This window comes from Triticum aestivum, chromosome 7B (genome assembly GCF_018294505.1).
Source record: "Triticum aestivum cultivar Chinese Spring chromosome 7B, IWGSC CS RefSeq v2.1, whole genome shotgun sequence".
Classification (NCBI taxonomy): Eukaryota; Viridiplantae; Streptophyta; class Magnoliopsida; order Poales; family Poaceae; genus Triticum; species Triticum aestivum.
The window spans coordinates 102757502-102774729 of record NC_057813.1 but is presented as its reverse complement, the minus strand read 5'-3'; the positions used below and the strand labels follow the sequence as shown (position 1 = coordinate 102774729).

General features: G+C 48.6%; 2 protein-coding genes across 2 annotated transcripts; both read left to right on the top strand.

Moving 5' to 3' along the window:
* The first annotated feature begins 11746 nt into the window (after window positions 1-11746).
* Window positions 11747-14981, top strand: LOC123157798 (2,3-bisphosphoglycerate-dependent phosphoglycerate mutase 1). The gene is made up of 9 exons (XM_044575997.1): window positions 11747-12018; window positions 12285-12520; window positions 12607-12830; window positions 12917-13035; window positions 13139-13295; window positions 13571-13672; window positions 13773-13892; window positions 14584-14631; window positions 14727-14981. The coding sequence occupies exons 2-8, from the start codon at window positions 12286-12288 to the stop codon at window positions 14626-14628; spliced, it is 1002 nt and encodes a 333-aa protein (XP_044431932.1). The 5' UTR covers window positions 11747-12018; window position 12285; the 3' UTR covers window positions 14629-14631; window positions 14727-14981.
* A 1124-nt stretch (window positions 14982-16105) lies between these two features.
* On the top strand, window positions 16106-16955 carry LOC123157799 (acyl carrier protein 1, mitochondrial). Its single transcript, XM_044575998.1, has 2 exons — window positions 16106-16438; window positions 16524-16955. The coding sequence occupies exons 1-2, from the start codon at window positions 16217-16219 to the stop codon at window positions 16698-16700; spliced, it is 399 nt and encodes a 132-aa protein (XP_044431933.1). The 5' UTR covers window positions 16106-16216; the 3' UTR covers window positions 16701-16955.
* Window positions 16956-17228: the final 273 nt, after the last annotated feature.

Sequence of the window (17228 nt, the reverse complement as noted above, 5' to 3'; positions counted from 1 at the left end):
TACTTGTATGGTCACTAGAATGGTGTGCGGAGTATTCTTTTAGGACGGTTTACATACAACATACTTCAAGTTGAGGTATATATACATATACATGATGTGTACACATGAATGATAAAATATACTACTCCTTCCGTCCCAAAATAAGTGTCTCAACTTTGTACTAACTTTAGTACAAAGTTGTACAAAGATTAAGACATTTTTTTGAGACAGAGGGAGTATGTTAATCCTATAGTTTTATATTTTTGCAACTTAATTAAAAGAAAAACTCTCTTGTTTTTTGTCGACATACTCCATACCACTCTTGTTTATATACTCCACACTACCTTTCTAGAAATATACTTCGCACTATTAAAAAAAGATACTTCATACTCCATTTCGGTCATATACTACCTTTCTAGAAAAATTGTTCAGTGATATACTACATACTATATGAACTCCATACTACCTTAGTTCATATATACTCGATACTACCTTTCTAGAAAAAAATGTTCAGTGATATACTGCATACATTTTTTGTGTGATGTGATATACTCCTTCCGTTCCTAAATATTTGTCTTTTTAGAGATTCAAATGGACTACCACATACGGATGTATATAGACATATTTTATACATAGTCACTTGTTGAAAACTCTAGAAAGACAAATATTTAGGAACGGAGGGAGTACTACATACTATATGAAACTAAAGGAGTATGATAGTATGAAAAATACTCCCTTTTCAACTTCCTTTTTTGTGATATACTCCTTTTTAGATTCATATACTCCTGAGATTAGATGAATATACTCATCTCTTCATTAATCCCTTTAACTAATAACTTGAAAATTCTCTGTTAAACATGCATATTTCGGTACCATGGCCGGCCAACAACACTCTAAGCTAGTAGACATACACATAATTACAAGACGTGTTAATCCAGTTAACGTGTCAACATACTACTCTATAGATTCTATAAAAAAAATGATACTACTATGGATCGAACGGACTAGCGCATGCAACAGGCATGCATGCAGCGACAATCAAGTGGGTTGTTTAAACTAGCTGTAAATCGGCCGGATTATTTAATTAGAAAACTAGGTTGCATGCGAACAGATTCATGCGCCCGCAAACCCGATCTGTCCTGTTGCACATCGATGGTGGATAATTAGGAGGTAACTACCCCTGCTTGTAGATAAAATTTGTCATATAGCCTATATACACATTTGAGCCAGCTCGATCCTATCGAACAAAAAGTAGCTAATACTCATGATCCTTCCATGATCCCGTTCTCCCGCACAGAACCAACACGCTTTCGCTAGCACCTGCCGCTCAACCTCTATGCATGCTCGCAAGCGTGGCACCGATAAGGTCAACGACTTGACCATGTCCTCCTTCATCTGTCGTCCATCCTCTCCCCTTCAGCTGCCACCCTCCATCGATTCTACTTGTCTTCTTTCCATCAGCTTATCCTTCGTCCATCAACCGCCCTATACTCCTTCGACGTGATCGTCGCCCCACGTCCCCAACAAAAGTCTCATCACTCACACTTGACATTCATCCTTGGTTGGAGTTCCCCAATCGTCGTGTTTGACCCCTTCCACTCCTTAAAGTTTCCTACGATTTATTTGCTTTTAGCCAATTAAGAGTCTTAGCAATTTAACGAGTTTGTTAGCATGTTTGTGTGTTTTCCATATGTATCAATTGGTTTGATGGTCCCTACAAACTTTGGCTTCCTATCCCTGTTTGTAATGGAGTCGCGATGTCAATGTGACCGTTTGCGGCAGTATATTCATTTCACGGGATTTCATTCTTGTTTTCTCTTCGGCAAAAAAAAGCAAAAACAAATGTGACAATGCTTCCACTTTGTTTCATCCTCTATTTTAAAACTAGACCTTTTTTAGGTTTACAAATAGAAGACTTTTAAAGGCAATCCACGATCTTTGAAAAAGGGAAACACTTCTGTTCACCCGACAGATCTTTTTGTGTGCACCATCGCCTCTCGGCCATCAGATCTTTCTTTAGTCAGATGGCTTAGAAGCATACTCTTTTCACAGCCTAGGTTTGCAACTGGGTCATTGTTGCAATTTTCTCCCCCGCAGCAACTAGCTTGTTGCAAGATCTGGATCTACAGAGTCTTCAGACACGTGCGCCACCAGACGCGTCGACGCCGGCGTGGACGAGCCTGCTCTCCTCCCTTTCCTCTGTCATCGGCCCTCCGCTCTATCCTACTCCTTCGTCTCCTCTGTCGTCGAACCCGACCCTCTCTCCTGCTCCATCTCCTCGGTCGTCGGTCGCCTCTTCACCAGTCGTCCGGAGACCTTGCCCGAGCTGCCTCCCGCCGGATCTGCGCCGCTACAACAAGGTCGACGCTGCATTGCCTTGGCAGCCTCCACGCCTCTGTCACCCCGGCCCCGCCCGTGTCTAAAGTTGTTGTTGAATGTCATGAGTGGGATCCGCACTTGATTTTTATTTTGTGCAACAGGGTGTTTTTGCAACAAGACACTTGTTGCAAAAATGCTCTGTAATAGGTTCAGAGAAAAAAAAAACAGTATTAAAAAGTTCTGTAGCATGACCCTTGTTGTGAATCTTTTTTACAACTAGACCTCTGTTGCAGAAAAAAATTGTAACAACAGATTTGTTGCAAAGACGATGGATCACGTGGGAGATTACACGGTCATCCCATCCGCAGCTTCATCCAAGGACCACGAGGCGACCGATCTTTTCATTTTATGCGTTGTTAGACTGTATAGCTTTCTGTATATGTGTACGTATATGTATACGTATGATATAATGTTGTACTCCTTCATTATATATATGAGATAGGCCACCCCTAGAGGGTTGTGCCGGTTTCCCCAAACCTATTGTCTTACATGATATCACGCTAGGTTACGATCGCTTTCGCTCCAAAACCCTAAAACCCGCACCACCGCCGCCGCCGTCTTCACCGCCGCCGCGCCACCAATCTCGCCCCCGCCATGTCGAGCGCCGCCACGTCCGGTTCCACCGCCGCGGGGCTACTGCCGACCTCCCTCGCGGCCCTGCTGAACCTCCCTCTGGACGCCATCGCTGTCCCGGCCCCGCTCGGGACGCGGAGCATCGGCTCCGTCTACTCGACCCCGTCGGCGCCCTCAACTCTCGGGCGAGAGCTCGCGGTTCACACCGCGGCACCGACGTCCGCCACCGTCCCTGTGGACGGCATCCCGCCGCTTGTGCCGACCGCGCCCGAGACTGCCCCGATGGCGGGTCTTGCGGCGTACGCCCCGGTCGCGGCGCCGTCTGGCCCTCCGCCGTCTTCGGCGACCCCGGTTTCCCCCATGGCGCTTGCGCCCCAGGCAGCCCACTCGGTGGGATCATCACCGCCACCGCCGTTTCACTTCGGCCATCTCATCACCATCAAGCTCTCCGCCGACAACTACATCTTCTGGCGTGCGCAGGTTCTCCCGCTATTGGGGAGCCACTATCTGCTCGACTACGTCGACGGCTCTCTTCCCTACCCCCCCCCCCCCCGCACTGGTGGACAGCGTGCACGGTCCGGTCTACAATCCGGCCCACCGCGTCTGGACGGGGCAGGACCAGGCGAACCTCTCCTCCATCCAGGGGTCGCTCTCGCCGGCTGTCGTCAGGCTTGTTGTTTTCGCAAAAACGGCTCATGAGGGCTGGACCATCCTTGAGCGCACCTTTGCGGCGCAGTCTCAGGCCCGTGTCTCTGCACTCCGCCGTCAGCTTGTCGAGTGTCAGAAGCTTGACTCCACTGCCACTGAGTTCTACAACAAGGTCAAGGGCCTCGCTGACACGTTGGCCTCCATTGGACAGCCCTCACCGACCCCGAGTTCAACTCGTTTATTGTCAATGGTCTTGATGAGGAGTATGATGCCTTAGTCGAGATCATCAACGAGCGGGGCAACTTGACACCCATGCTGGCACACGAGGTCTTTTCCCGCCTCCTTCTCACTGAGCAACGGGTCGAGACGCGTCGCTCCAGGGGCAACGGCTCCCTCTCGGCCAACGCTGCCACCAAGGGTGGCCACTCTTCTTCATCATTCCGGGCTCCTTCGGGGCTTCCACCACCGCACGCCTCGACCCCCCCTCCTACTGCGACATTACCGGGGGCTGGCGGCCAGCGTGTGTGTCAGCTTTGTGGCCGCGATGGGCACTGGGCTTCCAAGTGTCACAAGCGCTTCCAGCGGAGTTTTCTTGTTCTTGGCAATGACGGCAAAGATACACGCAACCTTGCTCGTCAGGTCGCCATGGCTGATCGGCCAGTGCCGCAGAAGCAACAGGGACACACTCAGTCCTACTCCATCGATCTACACTGGTACATTGACTCTAGGGCGACGGAGCACCTGACAAGTGAGATGGGGAAGATTCGCACTCGTGAACCCTATCATGGCTCCGACAAGATCCACACCGCCAATGGAGCAGGTATGCACATCTCTCATATTGGTCAAGCATCGCTTCTCACTAGACATGCCAATAGGAGTCTTCAGCTTCGCAATGTTCTTCGAGTTCCATCTGTGACACGTAATCTTCTTTCAGTTCCTAAACTCACACGTGATAATAATGTGCTTTGTGAATTTCACCCTTTTGATCTTTTTATTAAGGATCGGGGCACGAGGGACATTCTTCTTAGTGGGCGGCTCTGCCAGGGCCTCTATCGTCTGGAGCATCCTGGCGTCGCTCGCGTCTTCAGTGGAGTTCGGGTATCTCCGTCACAGTGGCATGCTCGTCTTGGTCACCCGGCCACACCTATTGTCCGGCATGTTTTGCGTCGTCATGAGCTTCCTAGTGTGTCTAGCAATAAAGATGTAGCAGTGTGTGATGCTTGTCAGCAGGGGAAGAGTCATCAACTTCCTTTTTCGGAGTCCAGTCGTGAGGTGAAACATCCTTTAGAACTTGTGTTTTCAGATGTATGGGGTCCTGCTCAGACTTCTGTCAGTGGTCATAATTATTATATCAGTTTCGTTGATGCTTACAGTCGCTTTACCTGGCTTTATCTTATCAAACGTAAATCTGATCTGTTTGACATTTTTGTTCAGTTCCAAAAACATGTTGAACGCCTTCTCAAGCACAAAATTGTTCATGTTCAGTCGGACTGGGGTGGTGAGTATCGCAACCTCCACTCCTTCTTCCAATCGCTTGGGATAGCTCATCGTCTAGCATATCCACATACACATCAGCGGAATGGTTCAGTAGAACGTAAGCATCGTCACATTGTTGAAGCTGGTCTTACTCTTTTGGCCCATGCACCTGTTCCGTTTCGGTTTTGGCATGATGCCTTCACCACTGCATGCTTTCTCATAAACCGTACTCCCACTCATCTTTTAAATATGAAGACTCCCATTGAGGTTCTCCTTAATGAACAACCTGATTATACCTTTTTCAAGGTCTTTGGGTGTGCTTGCTGGCCGCATCTTCGTCCATATAACAAGCGCAAGCTTGAGTTCCGTTCCAAGAAGTGTGTCTTTCTTGGCTATAGCTCTCTTCATAAAGGTTACAAATGTCTTCATGTTCCCACAAATCGTGTCTATATATCTCGGGATGTTGTGTTTGATGAGCAAGTTTTTCCCTTTGCCAAGCTTCCTGTGTCCACTGCTGAACCATCATCTTTGCATTCATCCTTCGTTGCATCTGACCAATTTGATGATGTTGCATACTCTCCTATTTTGCTGCCTAACCATGGTGCAGGCACTGGACGTGGGGCTCGGTTGGAGATTTTGGAGGCGCCGTCGTCTCCTCCTGATGATCGTGAGGAGTCCCTGCATGACCTCGGCAATCGTGCTCATGCACATCGGGCCAAACCTCCTCCTACGCCGACTGCTTCGGCGCCCCCGGCCCCTGGCCTGGCGCCCTTGATCTCTAGGCCATCTTCGTCGCCCATGGGCTCGGAGTCGGCCGCTGAGCCGGCCTCGCCGTTTCGCCAGGAGGCCTCGTCGCCTCGGCCCGTCACCACGGCCGCTGAGCCAGCCTCGCCGCTTCGCCAGGGGGCCTCATCGTCATCTCGGCTCGCCATCACGCCGGCCTCGTTACCCTCTCGTCCTGACACGGCTGGGCCGTGCTCGCCTGGGTCGTTCTCGCCTGGACCGAGCTCACCTGCTCCTGGAGCCCTCTCGCCGTTGCTCCCTGAGGCATCTCCATCGATGGTCGAGGCCTCGCCATCGTCGTCACCACCTACATCACCGTCGGTGCTTTTTGAGGCATCTCCGTCACTGGCTGTGGCATCGCCATCACCGTCACATGTGGCTCCTGTGGCTCCTCAACGGCCACATACGCGGAGTCGCAGTGGAGTCTTTCAGCCCAAACAGCGCACTGATGGTACGGTTGCCTGGTTGGCCGCATGTCTGGCTGCTGTCCGTGCGGATCCTACTTCTGATCCTCGTACGTACCAAGCTGCTCTCAGCATACCTCATTGGCGAGAGGCTATGGAACAGGAATACCATGCTCTTCTTCGTAACAAGACATGGACTCTTGTTCTTCCCCCACCCCGAGTTAATGTCATCGATTCTAAATGGGTTTTCAAAGTGAAGAGGCATTCTGATGGTTCTATTGAGCGCTACAAGGGCGCGGCTGGTTGCTCGAGGATTTCGGCAGCGTTATGGTCTTGATTACGACGACACTTTCAGCCCAGTTGTTAAACCGACTACCATCAGGCTTCTTCTCTCTCTTGCAGTTACTCGGGGTTGGTTTCTTCGTCAGCTTGATGTGCAGAATGCTTTTCTCCATGGTGTTCTGGAGGAGGAGGTCTATATGCGGCAGCCACCAGGGTTCTCTGATCCTGATCGTCCTGATTATTTGTGCTGTCTTATGAAAGCACTCTATGGTCTGAAGCAGGCTCCTCGTGCTTGGCATGCTCGTCTTGCGACAGCTCTACGTGCTCATGGTTTTGCATCATCGGCTGCTGACTCTTCGTTATTTCTTCTGCAACGGCCTGAAGTTGTTATGTATCTGCTGGTCTATGTGGATGATATTATACTTGTCAGTTCTTCTCAGTCGGCTGTTGCTGCTCTTGTTCGGTCTCTTGGTGCTGACTTTGCAGTCAAAGATCTTGGGAAGCTTCACTACTTTTTTGGTGTGGAAGTCGCTTCTCCCTCTGATGGTCTTGTTATGACACAAAAGAAGTACTGTTTGGACTTATTGCAGCGGGCTGGAATGCTTAAGTGCAAACCAACTACTACACCTATGTTTGCTACTAACAGGATCAATGCTGTAGATGGTGAGCTTCTTCCCTCTGCTGATGCGACACAGTACCGGAGTATTGTTGGTGGGTTGCAGTACTTGACGATCACCCGTCCAGATATTTCATTTGCTGTCAACAGAGTATGTCAGTATCTCCAGGCACCTCGTGATGCTCATTGGTCTGCAGTTAAGCGCATCTTGCGCTACATTCGCTTCACCTTGTCCTATGGCTTGCACATTCGATCGAATCCCTTTGGGATCATTTCAGCATATTCTGATGCGGATTGGGCTGGCAGTCCGGATGACAGGCGATCCACGGGGGGCTATGCTGTGTTCTTTGGCTCTACCTTGATCGCCTGGACTGCTCGGAAACAAGCTACTGTTTCACGTAGTAGTACTGAAGCTGAGTATAAGGCTGTGGCTAATGCAACTGCAGAGATCATCTGGGTGCAGTCTTTACTTCAGGAGTTGGGTATATCTCAGTCACAGTCTCCTATTCTTTGGTGCGATAACATCGGTGCTACATATCTGTCTGCTAATCCGGTATTTCATGCCCGAACGAAACACATCGAAGTGGACTATCATTTTGTACGGGAACGGGTATCTCAGAAGCAACTACAGATCAAGTTCATCTCTTCCAAAGATCAACTTGCAGACTTCTTCACCAAGCCGTTACCTCTTCCGCAGTTTGAGAATTGTCGGCGCAATCTTACCCTTCTAGATTCTTTAGGAAGTGGCTAAGATTGAGGGAGGGTGTTAGACTGTATAGCTTTCTGTATATGTGTACGTATATGTGTACGTATGATATAACGTTGTACCCCTTCATTATATATATGAGATAGGCCACCCCTAGAGGGTTGTGCCGGTTTCCCAAACCTATTGTCTTACATGCGTCCGCGCGACCCGTTCTGTCTTGTCCGGTCTGGTCTCGAGGCCGGCCAGGTCAAAAGGTCGAAGCCCTGGTGGCATGTGTGCACGCACGACCCAAATCTGTGACGCCAAGTTTGCAGGTGCGCGCCGCGAATCTTCGCAAAATAGGAGAATGTCCATGGGATATTAAGAACAGGTTTGGCAGTTGGTAACGCAGAGATGCTGGTCATCGGAAATGGCTTGAGCTGGAGCACACGTCCAGTTGCGCAGCACAACTTACAAAGCTGGTGGTGGTTCTGCGGCTAAACAAGGCAAGGGAGCATCTCAAAATTTGAACGAGCGTAGTAGGTCTTCTTTTTGAGCTCATGTTCAGACGCATAGCTCGTACCTGCTCTAGAAGCCTTCGGCCAGACCGGCGTTCAAACACTATTTTGTCATCTGCGAATTCAATAACAGCCCTGGCTTGAATACCCGATGTTTGGATGGTTGAAAGATTCAATCTAAGACCAACTCCAACGCACGACCTCAAACGGACGTCCGTTGTGTCTGGATTTTATCCGTTTGGAGGTGGTAATGGGGCCGTATCCGTCCGCATTTGGGTTTGCGTCGGGCGGGCGCCCAACGCGCGGCCGCATCTTCGACCCCATCTCGTCCGCTGGAGACCAAGTACAACAAAATGAAACATAGCAAAAATAGTTTAAATCAAACATATGTTCAAAATAGTCTTTTATTACAATTTAGTTAAAGTTTTAGAAATATCAAATAGTATTACAAAACCACTCAAAGTTTGTGCACACGAAAAAAGATTAAACTGATAGATCTATTGATTGCCAATGTGATCCCACATATGCTCAACCAAGTCATTTTAGAGTTGCGTATGAGTGTTCCGATCACGCAACTCACGATGAAAATGGACAAACTGTTGAAAGGTTGCAGACTTGCAGTAGGTGGGTGCTAAGACTCAACATTCTCACCCTGGAAATCAAACCCTTGGTCGTAGATACCGCCATCACACTCATCATCAACGATCATGTTATGCATGATCACACAAGCATTCATCACATCCCAAAACTTTTGAGTGCTCCATGTCAATGCAGGGGTTCGAACAATACCACATCGAGATTGAAGCACACCAAATGCATGCTCCACATCTTTCCTAGCACTCCCCTGCATTTGAAAAACCTCTGTCTCTTCTCTCCTTGCGGATTGGATATGGTCTTCACAAGAGTGGACCATTGAGGATAGATACCATCGCTAGATAATATCCCTTGTTGTAATGGTGGCCATTGATCTCAAAGTTGACCTCCGGGCAGTGGCCTTCTGCAAGCCTTGTAAACATTGAAGAATGCTGAAGAACACTAATATCATTGTAAGAATCAGCCATGTCGAAGAAAGAATGTCATATCCACAGATCTTGTGAAGACACAGCTTCAAGTATGATAGTGGCACCTTTCACATGTCCCTTGTACTGCCCTTGCCAAGCAAATGGACAATTCTTCCACTTCGAGTGCATACAATCGATACTACCAAGCATGCCTGGAAAGCCCCTCTCAGCATTAATGGTCAACAACCTCTATGTATTAGCGACATTTGGTTCTCTCGGGTATTCAGGACCGAACACTGCCACCACGGCCTTGTAGGAACTATACATTGACAGGAGGCATGTGGACTTACTCATACGCACATACTCATCCACAAGACCACCGGGAATTCCATATGCAAGCATGCGAATAGTCGCAGTGCATTTTTGATAAAAAGAGAAGCCAAGCTTTCCAAGGGCGTCCTCTTTGCATTCAAAGTATGGGTCATATGCAACGACTACTTCCCGAATACGATTGAACACGCGCCTCCTCATTCGGAAGCGGAAACGAAATTGATGCGGTTTATAGAGTGCGGTGCTCAAAGTAATCGTAATAGAGGAGGTGGTGCCCTTTCTCCCTATTGCAGTTCAAGGCCGGGGCATGCCAGGGGATTGATCCCCTAAACCGAGGCCGCATCCTACTGATGTGGTCATGGACGACCAATGCTGCCACCATTATGTCCTCATCGTCCGAGGACGAATCATCCAATGAACAAATGAAGTTGTGAAAGAAGTACTCATCTCCGCTAGCCATGGTACCTTGCAAGCAAAGCGTCGAACACCTTGCGGGCATGGTGGAGACGCGGACGGAAAGGGCACGTCGAGGTCGTTGGTTCGCAGCAAGGTGGACGACCACAGGCGGAGGGCGGAGCGACGACTGGGGAGGAAGATAAGGGGCTATTCCACCGACGGGCAAAGCAAGGTGGTTACGGGCGTGGCGGTGGCAATGGCGAGGGGCCGAGGGTAGAGCGACGAAAGGGGGAGGAAGAAATGGGGCTCTGTCTCCGACGGGCAGGCCATGGAAGGACAAGGGCGCGCGTCCCGCCCGTCCGCGCGCTGTCTGTTTGCCCGCAAACGCGACCCAAGTTTGGGCCGAGAATGGGTCGAAAGCGGACCAAAAATGGACATTTGTCCGTTTGCTCCCGCACGTTGGGCCGCGGTTTGTGTTCGCTTACCCCCAAACAGACGCGACAGATGATTTGAGGTCGCGCGTTGGAGTTGGCCTAACCTCGGTACTGAACAGGTTTTCGCAATACTCATGTGTCCCTCTGCGATTTTGCAGCCCCCATGCTTGGCTTTAGCAACATTTAGCCTGCGCTTCACTTCCCGCTTGGCCAAGCACCAAAAAAGAATGATGAAAGGGAGAAAAGCCCAAACGGAGCTCAACAATGACAAAGTCAGTGATGAGGAAGAAAGGTCACCTTCACTGCAAAAATGCCCAATTCAGGAGGTTTCAACAATCTCACGTAGTCCTTCCAGCTGGCACCCGATGAAAGATCTGTATCAGACAACACCATCACACATCACTTTTTGCTCCATCGTCCTTGCTTGTGGCACCATATCACAAGGTGACCAACGTATCAAGGAGGAGAAATCTTTGGTATGGTCGAACGATGATCACATCGGCTATTCTTGACATTGCCGCTTCTTCCCTATCTTGGTTTGTCGTGTGCAAACGACCGGGGATCCCAAACCCAGTGAGGAAGACCAGGGGTCCGCCGACACACCATCGCTTGTACCATCCACCTCATCCACATGGATGACAAGGATGTGTTGAGTTCGGGGCAAGCTTTTAGGTGCTGGAAGTAGTGGAGGTTGTCGGTTGCTCCACATCGTAGTACCGGTTGAAGTAAGTCCAACAACGTTGACAGTGCAAAAAGTGGTCACTTCAGCCGCTCGCGTAGCTGGCGATTGTCCGAGCTTGAGCTGGCAGCGGAGGGCATCACGAAGATGCCCTACTAAATGTTGCACTCGTCCAGTACCGCCTGCGTCATGGGGAAATGGGAGACCGTCGCACGCACCACATGGCGACGAGCCCGGGGCTCCGGTTGGGATCAATAAAGTTGGAACGAAGGAGGTGAAGGGCACATGAGAACATGATTCCACCGTCACTGACTGCCAGGGACTTTGCGCGGCGGTGGCAAGGATGGGAAGGAGGAGGGAGTGGCGACCGTGACTGCGCGGGCAATGTACAGGTAATTAAGGAGTTTTGATTATATATATATATATATATATATATATATATATATATATATTTAACAAAGTCACCGATTGGTTCCATGTGGTTCACGTGGTAATATGCCACCAACCCTAACACGGTCGTTGCCAGTTTGCTCCAACTCCTATTTTCCCATTGTCGCCCCCAATAGGTCAATGCCGTTTCTTCCTCCTTCAAATAACCAGAACAGAGAGCCTCCCCCCTCGATCTACAGAAGACAGAAACCAAACAAGCCCACGCGCCTGCGCTACCGAGAACTGAAGAGGGCGCGGGACAGGCTCTTCCTCGGTTTTCTCGTTGCTGTCCTCGGCCCTCTCGCCCCCGGCGCTCTAGATCTCTCCGACGTGCTCCCCTCGACTTGGTTTCGCCGAGCTCCTCGGTTCCAGCTCTCCAGCAAGGTCTCCACATTGGGTTCTTGAGGTGCGCTTACCTGAGGTCCCGGTTCCTTCTTTCTGAAAGAGTTCTTTATCTCCGGCCTGGGGGCGGTCTGTTCTTTCCGAAAGAACTGCAGCTGAAGCAGGGGGTTCATCGCTATTGTTTTGGGCTGTACTGTTTGAGTTGTGATTTATTGCGTCAATTTGCCTAGTTTCAGAAAGAAAATCAAGAATCGCACAATCCTAGCTGCGAAATAGGTATACAGATGCAGCCGACTAATGAATTGCTTGCTTGTATTTTGCTGGAATCAGAATGGCCGCGGCTACATCTCACAATGCCATAGTGTCTACACAATCCCACCGGTGGAACGGCAAGAACTCTAGATTGGACAAGAGAACAGCGAATGTGCGTTTGGTTTCAGTTGGAAGTTGCTGCCCAGGCAGCAGAAAGTTGGGTCTGGTTTGTGCATCGGGCTCCCAGTCTTCGGTCATCGACCCGGTTCACCTACCCTCGAATGGCAAGGGAGACCACAGCCCCAAGAAATCAAGTAATTCTCACGAGTTTATTATAATAGACTTTTTTTTCAGCACACAGATGCAGTTCCATAAAGCTGTTATCCTTTTCTGAATGTAGGTGAGAGTTCCCTTATACTGATCCGGCACGGTGAGTCGATGTGGAATGAGAAAAATCTGTTTACTGGCTGCGTCGATGTGCCCCTGACACCGAAGGGCGTGGAGGAGGCCATCGAGGCGGGTAAGAGGATATGCAACATTCCGATCGATGTAATATTTACGTCGGCGATGATTCGTTCTCAGATGACTGCAATGCTTGCCATGATGCAGCATCGGCGCAAGAAGGTTGTTTGTCTTTGCTTTAATAAACGCGGTATTTATATCCACTGTCCTGGGCAATTATACTGAGGGGCCTGTTTATGTATCTGCAGGTTCCAATCATCACACATAAGGAGAGCGAACAAGCTCAGAGTTGGAGTAAGATATACAGTGAAGATACAAAAGAGCAGTCCATTCCTGTCATAACAGCTTGGCAACTGAATGAACGGATGTAAGAGTCTGTCTCCTGCTACTATTGTTTAGCTTGCCAGTCAGGTAATGTGCATAGTAACTTAATAGTTTTATCGCTTAAAATACCCCATGGGATTTTCCAGGTATGGTGAGTTGCAAGGTCTCAATAAGCAAGAAACTGCAGATAGGTTTGGCAAAGAACAAGTTCATGAATGGCGCCGTAGTTACGACACCCCTCCCCCAAATGGTGAGAGCCTAGAGATGTGTGCAGACAGAGCCGTTTCCTATTTCAAAGATCAGGTAAGGATATATGTCTACACTAACGAGATGTGCATATTCACTGTCTATCCGATGATATGAGCCTTAAAGAAAGAAAAATAACTTGAATCACGAGCATCCAAACTATGCTGAAGAATAAAATGCAATACATACTAATTTGTTTCTGTTGTTAGAATTGCCCAACCTGATATCAAATATTTGACCAAACAAATATTAGACTGTTTTTTGTAGTTTGTTTTGTACTTTGAAACTGTTATTCTAGTTCCTACCTAATATTTGAAGTGGTTGTCTGATAGGTTGTTCCACATCTCACGGCTGGAAAGCATGTGATGGTTGCTGCACATGCAAACTCACTTCGATCAATCATAATGCATCTAGACAAATTGACTTCCCAGGAGGTGATCTGTTCTTGTATAAATAGTTTGTATTCCACCTCCTCGTTTGATTTGGCTCCTCATTGCATTGTGCTGAAATTGGGGCTGGCACTCTTCTCTTCAGGTAATCAGCCTCGAGTTGTCAACAGGCATTCCTATGCTCTACATATTTAAGGAAGGCGAGTTTATTAGACGGGGGAGCCCGGTAGGTCCTTCTGAAGCAAGTGTTTATGCTTATACAAGGGTAAGGGTCTATTCCATTTTCTATCCCTCGACAGAACAATTTGTATCCACAGTATATATTAAAACAAACTGATTGACACCAATAAAGGCATATAACTGCTCTAGTGGCTGGATCTGAATAAGCTCATGCCATGTTTGTACATGATTTCAATCAGACATCAAGTTGACTATAAAATTAGTTGAATACGTTATTCTGTGTAAGCATTGTGATTGATGGCATCGTTTATTATAAAATGTAAAAAAAAGGCATAGAAGCATTTAATTGAAGTAAAGTCTGTCTTAACATTTGATGTTGATAGGGGATAGCTTCCTGATGTAGAGGCCGGGGCAAACCCCCTTTTTGAAAAAAAAGGGGATAGCTTCCATTCCTCTTGCGCGGACACTTTCAAATACTCCCTCCATTCCATAATATAATGCAAGCTAAAACAGCTTGCAAAACGTTCTTATATTATGGGACGGAGGGAGTAGTATGTTATTATCACTCTTGCTTACACTGTTAACCTTCATATAGAAGAAGTATTAACCTTTATATAGAATCTTCAGTTGCAGTACATATTTCCTGCATCATATATAAGTTTGGTATTAAGTGTATACTGACCCACTGTTTAATGTTTAAGGCTTCTATTTATCTGATTTTTTCTAGCTTTGTAGTGTTTTCATGTGTGTGTTTGAGACTTGTTTCTCTTATGCAGAACTTGGCTACATACAGAAACACCCTTGATAGTATGGTTCAGTAAAAGGTCAGTAAGTTGTAAGAATGTGATGTTTGACTGCCAAAGAGTATTCCAATATGGCTATCTGCTAAATTTGTGTTTTTTAACTGGTGTATTTTCAGGCCTTATAGATTTCTGCGACGCGACATTTGTCGAATATGCCATTATTTAGCTGAGAACCGGTTAGCGGGGATTTCAGATCACAAGCATTTTTGTACCACTAGGAGCTAGAACGGGAAAATTACATTCTGGACACTTTCTTCTGTAACACTGAAATCTATGTAACTGATCTACAAAGGGGTAACTGAAGACCCCCGTGTTGTATATGTAAATTGAATTTATTGGAGAGGGGTAGCGTTCCCTTTGAGCCGTCTTGATATGAGTTTGATGAATGGATGGCCCTCATCACCATGGTCCATGGGAATACGGGCTGCTGCGGGGGGCACCCCCTATCCCAAGCTTGCGTCGACGCCATTGCTCTCGCTCCCCCATCCGTGGCACCCGAGACGCTTTCAGAGGAGGCGCCGCCCACTGCCGTGCAGATGTGGTTGTATGCTCCTTCATCGCCTGGGTCATGCCTTGTGCCTCCGTGGGTCTCGCCGCCGGCTGCACGACCCAGACACCCGCCATGTCTGAGACCTCGGTGGGGAACGTGCACGAAGCATCTCCAGTTGCCACGGCGGTGACCTTGCGTGGGGCTGCGGACTGCGCTCCTAGCACCCCGGCATGGATGGTGCGCTTGCTTTTGTATTGAGCATTGCCAATTGGAGGTGGGCTTAAACCGTGTGTTCCGTCTTTTCGGTTTGCTTGGTTCGGTTTATTGATCTTTCCGATCTTCCAAGAATTTGATTTCCAATAGTTGATCACCGGAATCATTTCGGTTCTTGGTTCTTCACCATTCGCTCCCCGGATGGTGTTCGGCTCTGATTAAATGAACTAAATTTCGTTACGGTACATGTGAATGCAAGTAGAATTCAGAAAACATGTATGTGTAACAGTTTATGCAACCAAATTTTAGAGTTCAAACATATGTACTCCCTCTGTCCTAAAATAAGTGTCTTGAGACACTTGCAAAGTTATATTAAAGTCGAGATACTTATTTTGGGACGGAGGAAGTATGTAGTAGGTGTATCCAACAAGACCTGTGCTATAAAAATCCACAAAAGACCAACATTGTGCTAATTGTGCCACAAAAATCTAGAAAAACGTGCTAATTTGATATATTTGGGTTATTCGGTCATCTAGAGAAGAAGACCGACCCGACTGAATTAAATTCGGTCTGTTACTTTTGAGCGAGCGATTTTAGTTCGGTTCATACGGGGTTCGGGCTTGGTCTTTGGCTTCAGCAGGATCGTGCATGAAGCAGTTTCGTTGGTTTTTATGCCCGGCCTCAGGTGGGCTGGTGGGAGCGGCGGCCTATGCGGGGAATGGATTCGTTTATGTGGATGACTGGTGGGCCCAGAAATTAGAACACTGGTACAAGTACAGGTGGAGATGTAGGTGAGGTGAGGTCAAAAATCAGTGAGGGGATCCTTGGAGACGCTCTCATAGCAGAGAGGCCGACGAACGGTGAGGTCAAAATCCCGAGCGAAGAGAGAGGCGGGCAGGAAAGATGGCGGCGGCCGCACTGCGTCCGGCGATCCTCCGCCACATCCGACTCTCGCCCGCCACGGCGGCCCCTCTCGCCGCCGCCGCCGCGGCCGGCCGGCCCCTCGCCCTCGCGCCGTGGCTCGCGCGGCCAATGTCCTCACACGACGCCCACCTCACCCGCGACGAGGTCGTCGGCCGCGTCCTCGACGTCCTCAAGTGCCACCCCAAGGTCGACCCCTCCAAGGTAACCCCGCTCCCCCGATCCGCCCTCAAATCCGCATCGCATCGCGGCGCCATCGAAACCCTAACCCTAAGTGCGGTGGTGGCAGGTGACCCCCGAGGCGCACTTCGAGAAGGATCTGGGGCTGGACAGCCTGGACACGGTGGAGGTGGTGATGGCGATCGAGGAAGAGTTCAAGCTCGAGATCCCCGACTTGGAGGCTGACAAGATCAACTCGCTTCCGCTCGCCATCGAGTATGTCGCCAACCACCCCATGGCCGGCTGAGTGCCCACCCTTCCGATTGCCGACCGTGCCAGGGTGAGGCATTTTCTCGTTTCTGTTTGGGGATGATGAATAATTGACTGGAGTTGTTCAGGAAAACTGGTCCCTGGTGCTCCGCAATGTGTCGGTCGCTATTGGTCTTGGATGCAACTGTAACATTCCGCAGTGTCGCTGATGAACTGGCCTTGTTGGTCGCACGCTTGTTTTTGTAGTATATCTGTTTAATCTAAATTGGAATCTACCCATGTTTTTTGTTCACTCCTCATCAGCATTGTACTCCCTCCTTTCACAAATATAACAGTTTTTGGATATTCCAATATGGACTACATACCGACTGAAATGAGTGAATAAACACACTAAAACGTGTCTATATACATCCTGACTCAGTAGAAAGTTAGAACATCTTATACTAAATTTCATTGCCTTCTATTGTATAGTGGGATTTTTTCTGCAACCAAGAGTGCAGTTAGAGGTAGTAACTCACACTCACCAAGAGTGCAATTGTTCAGGAAAACTGGTCCCTGGTGCTAT

Bases quoted from the DNA above. Each gene is read 5' to 3' on its own strand.
- LOC123157798 (XM_044575997.1), top strand. From the start codon at position 12,286: ATGGCCGCGGCTACATCTCACAATGCCATAGTGTCTACACAATCCCAC. The intron at 13,296-13,570 runs GTAAGGATATAT...GTTGTCTGATAG, and splicing joins TTTCCTATTTCAAAGATCAG to GTTGTTCCACATCTCACGGC. The intron at 13,673-13,772 runs GTGATCTGTTCT...TCTTCTCTTCAG, and splicing joins ACAAATTGACTTCCCAGGAG to GTAATCAGCCTCGAGTTGTC.
- LOC123157799 (XM_044575998.1), top strand. From the start codon at position 16,217: ATGGCGGCGGCCGCACTGCGTCCGGCGATCCTCCGCCACATCCGACTC. The intron at 16,439-16,523 runs GTAACCCCGCTC...CGGTGGTGGCAG, and splicing joins CCAAGGTCGACCCCTCCAAG to GTGACCCCCGAGGCGCACTT.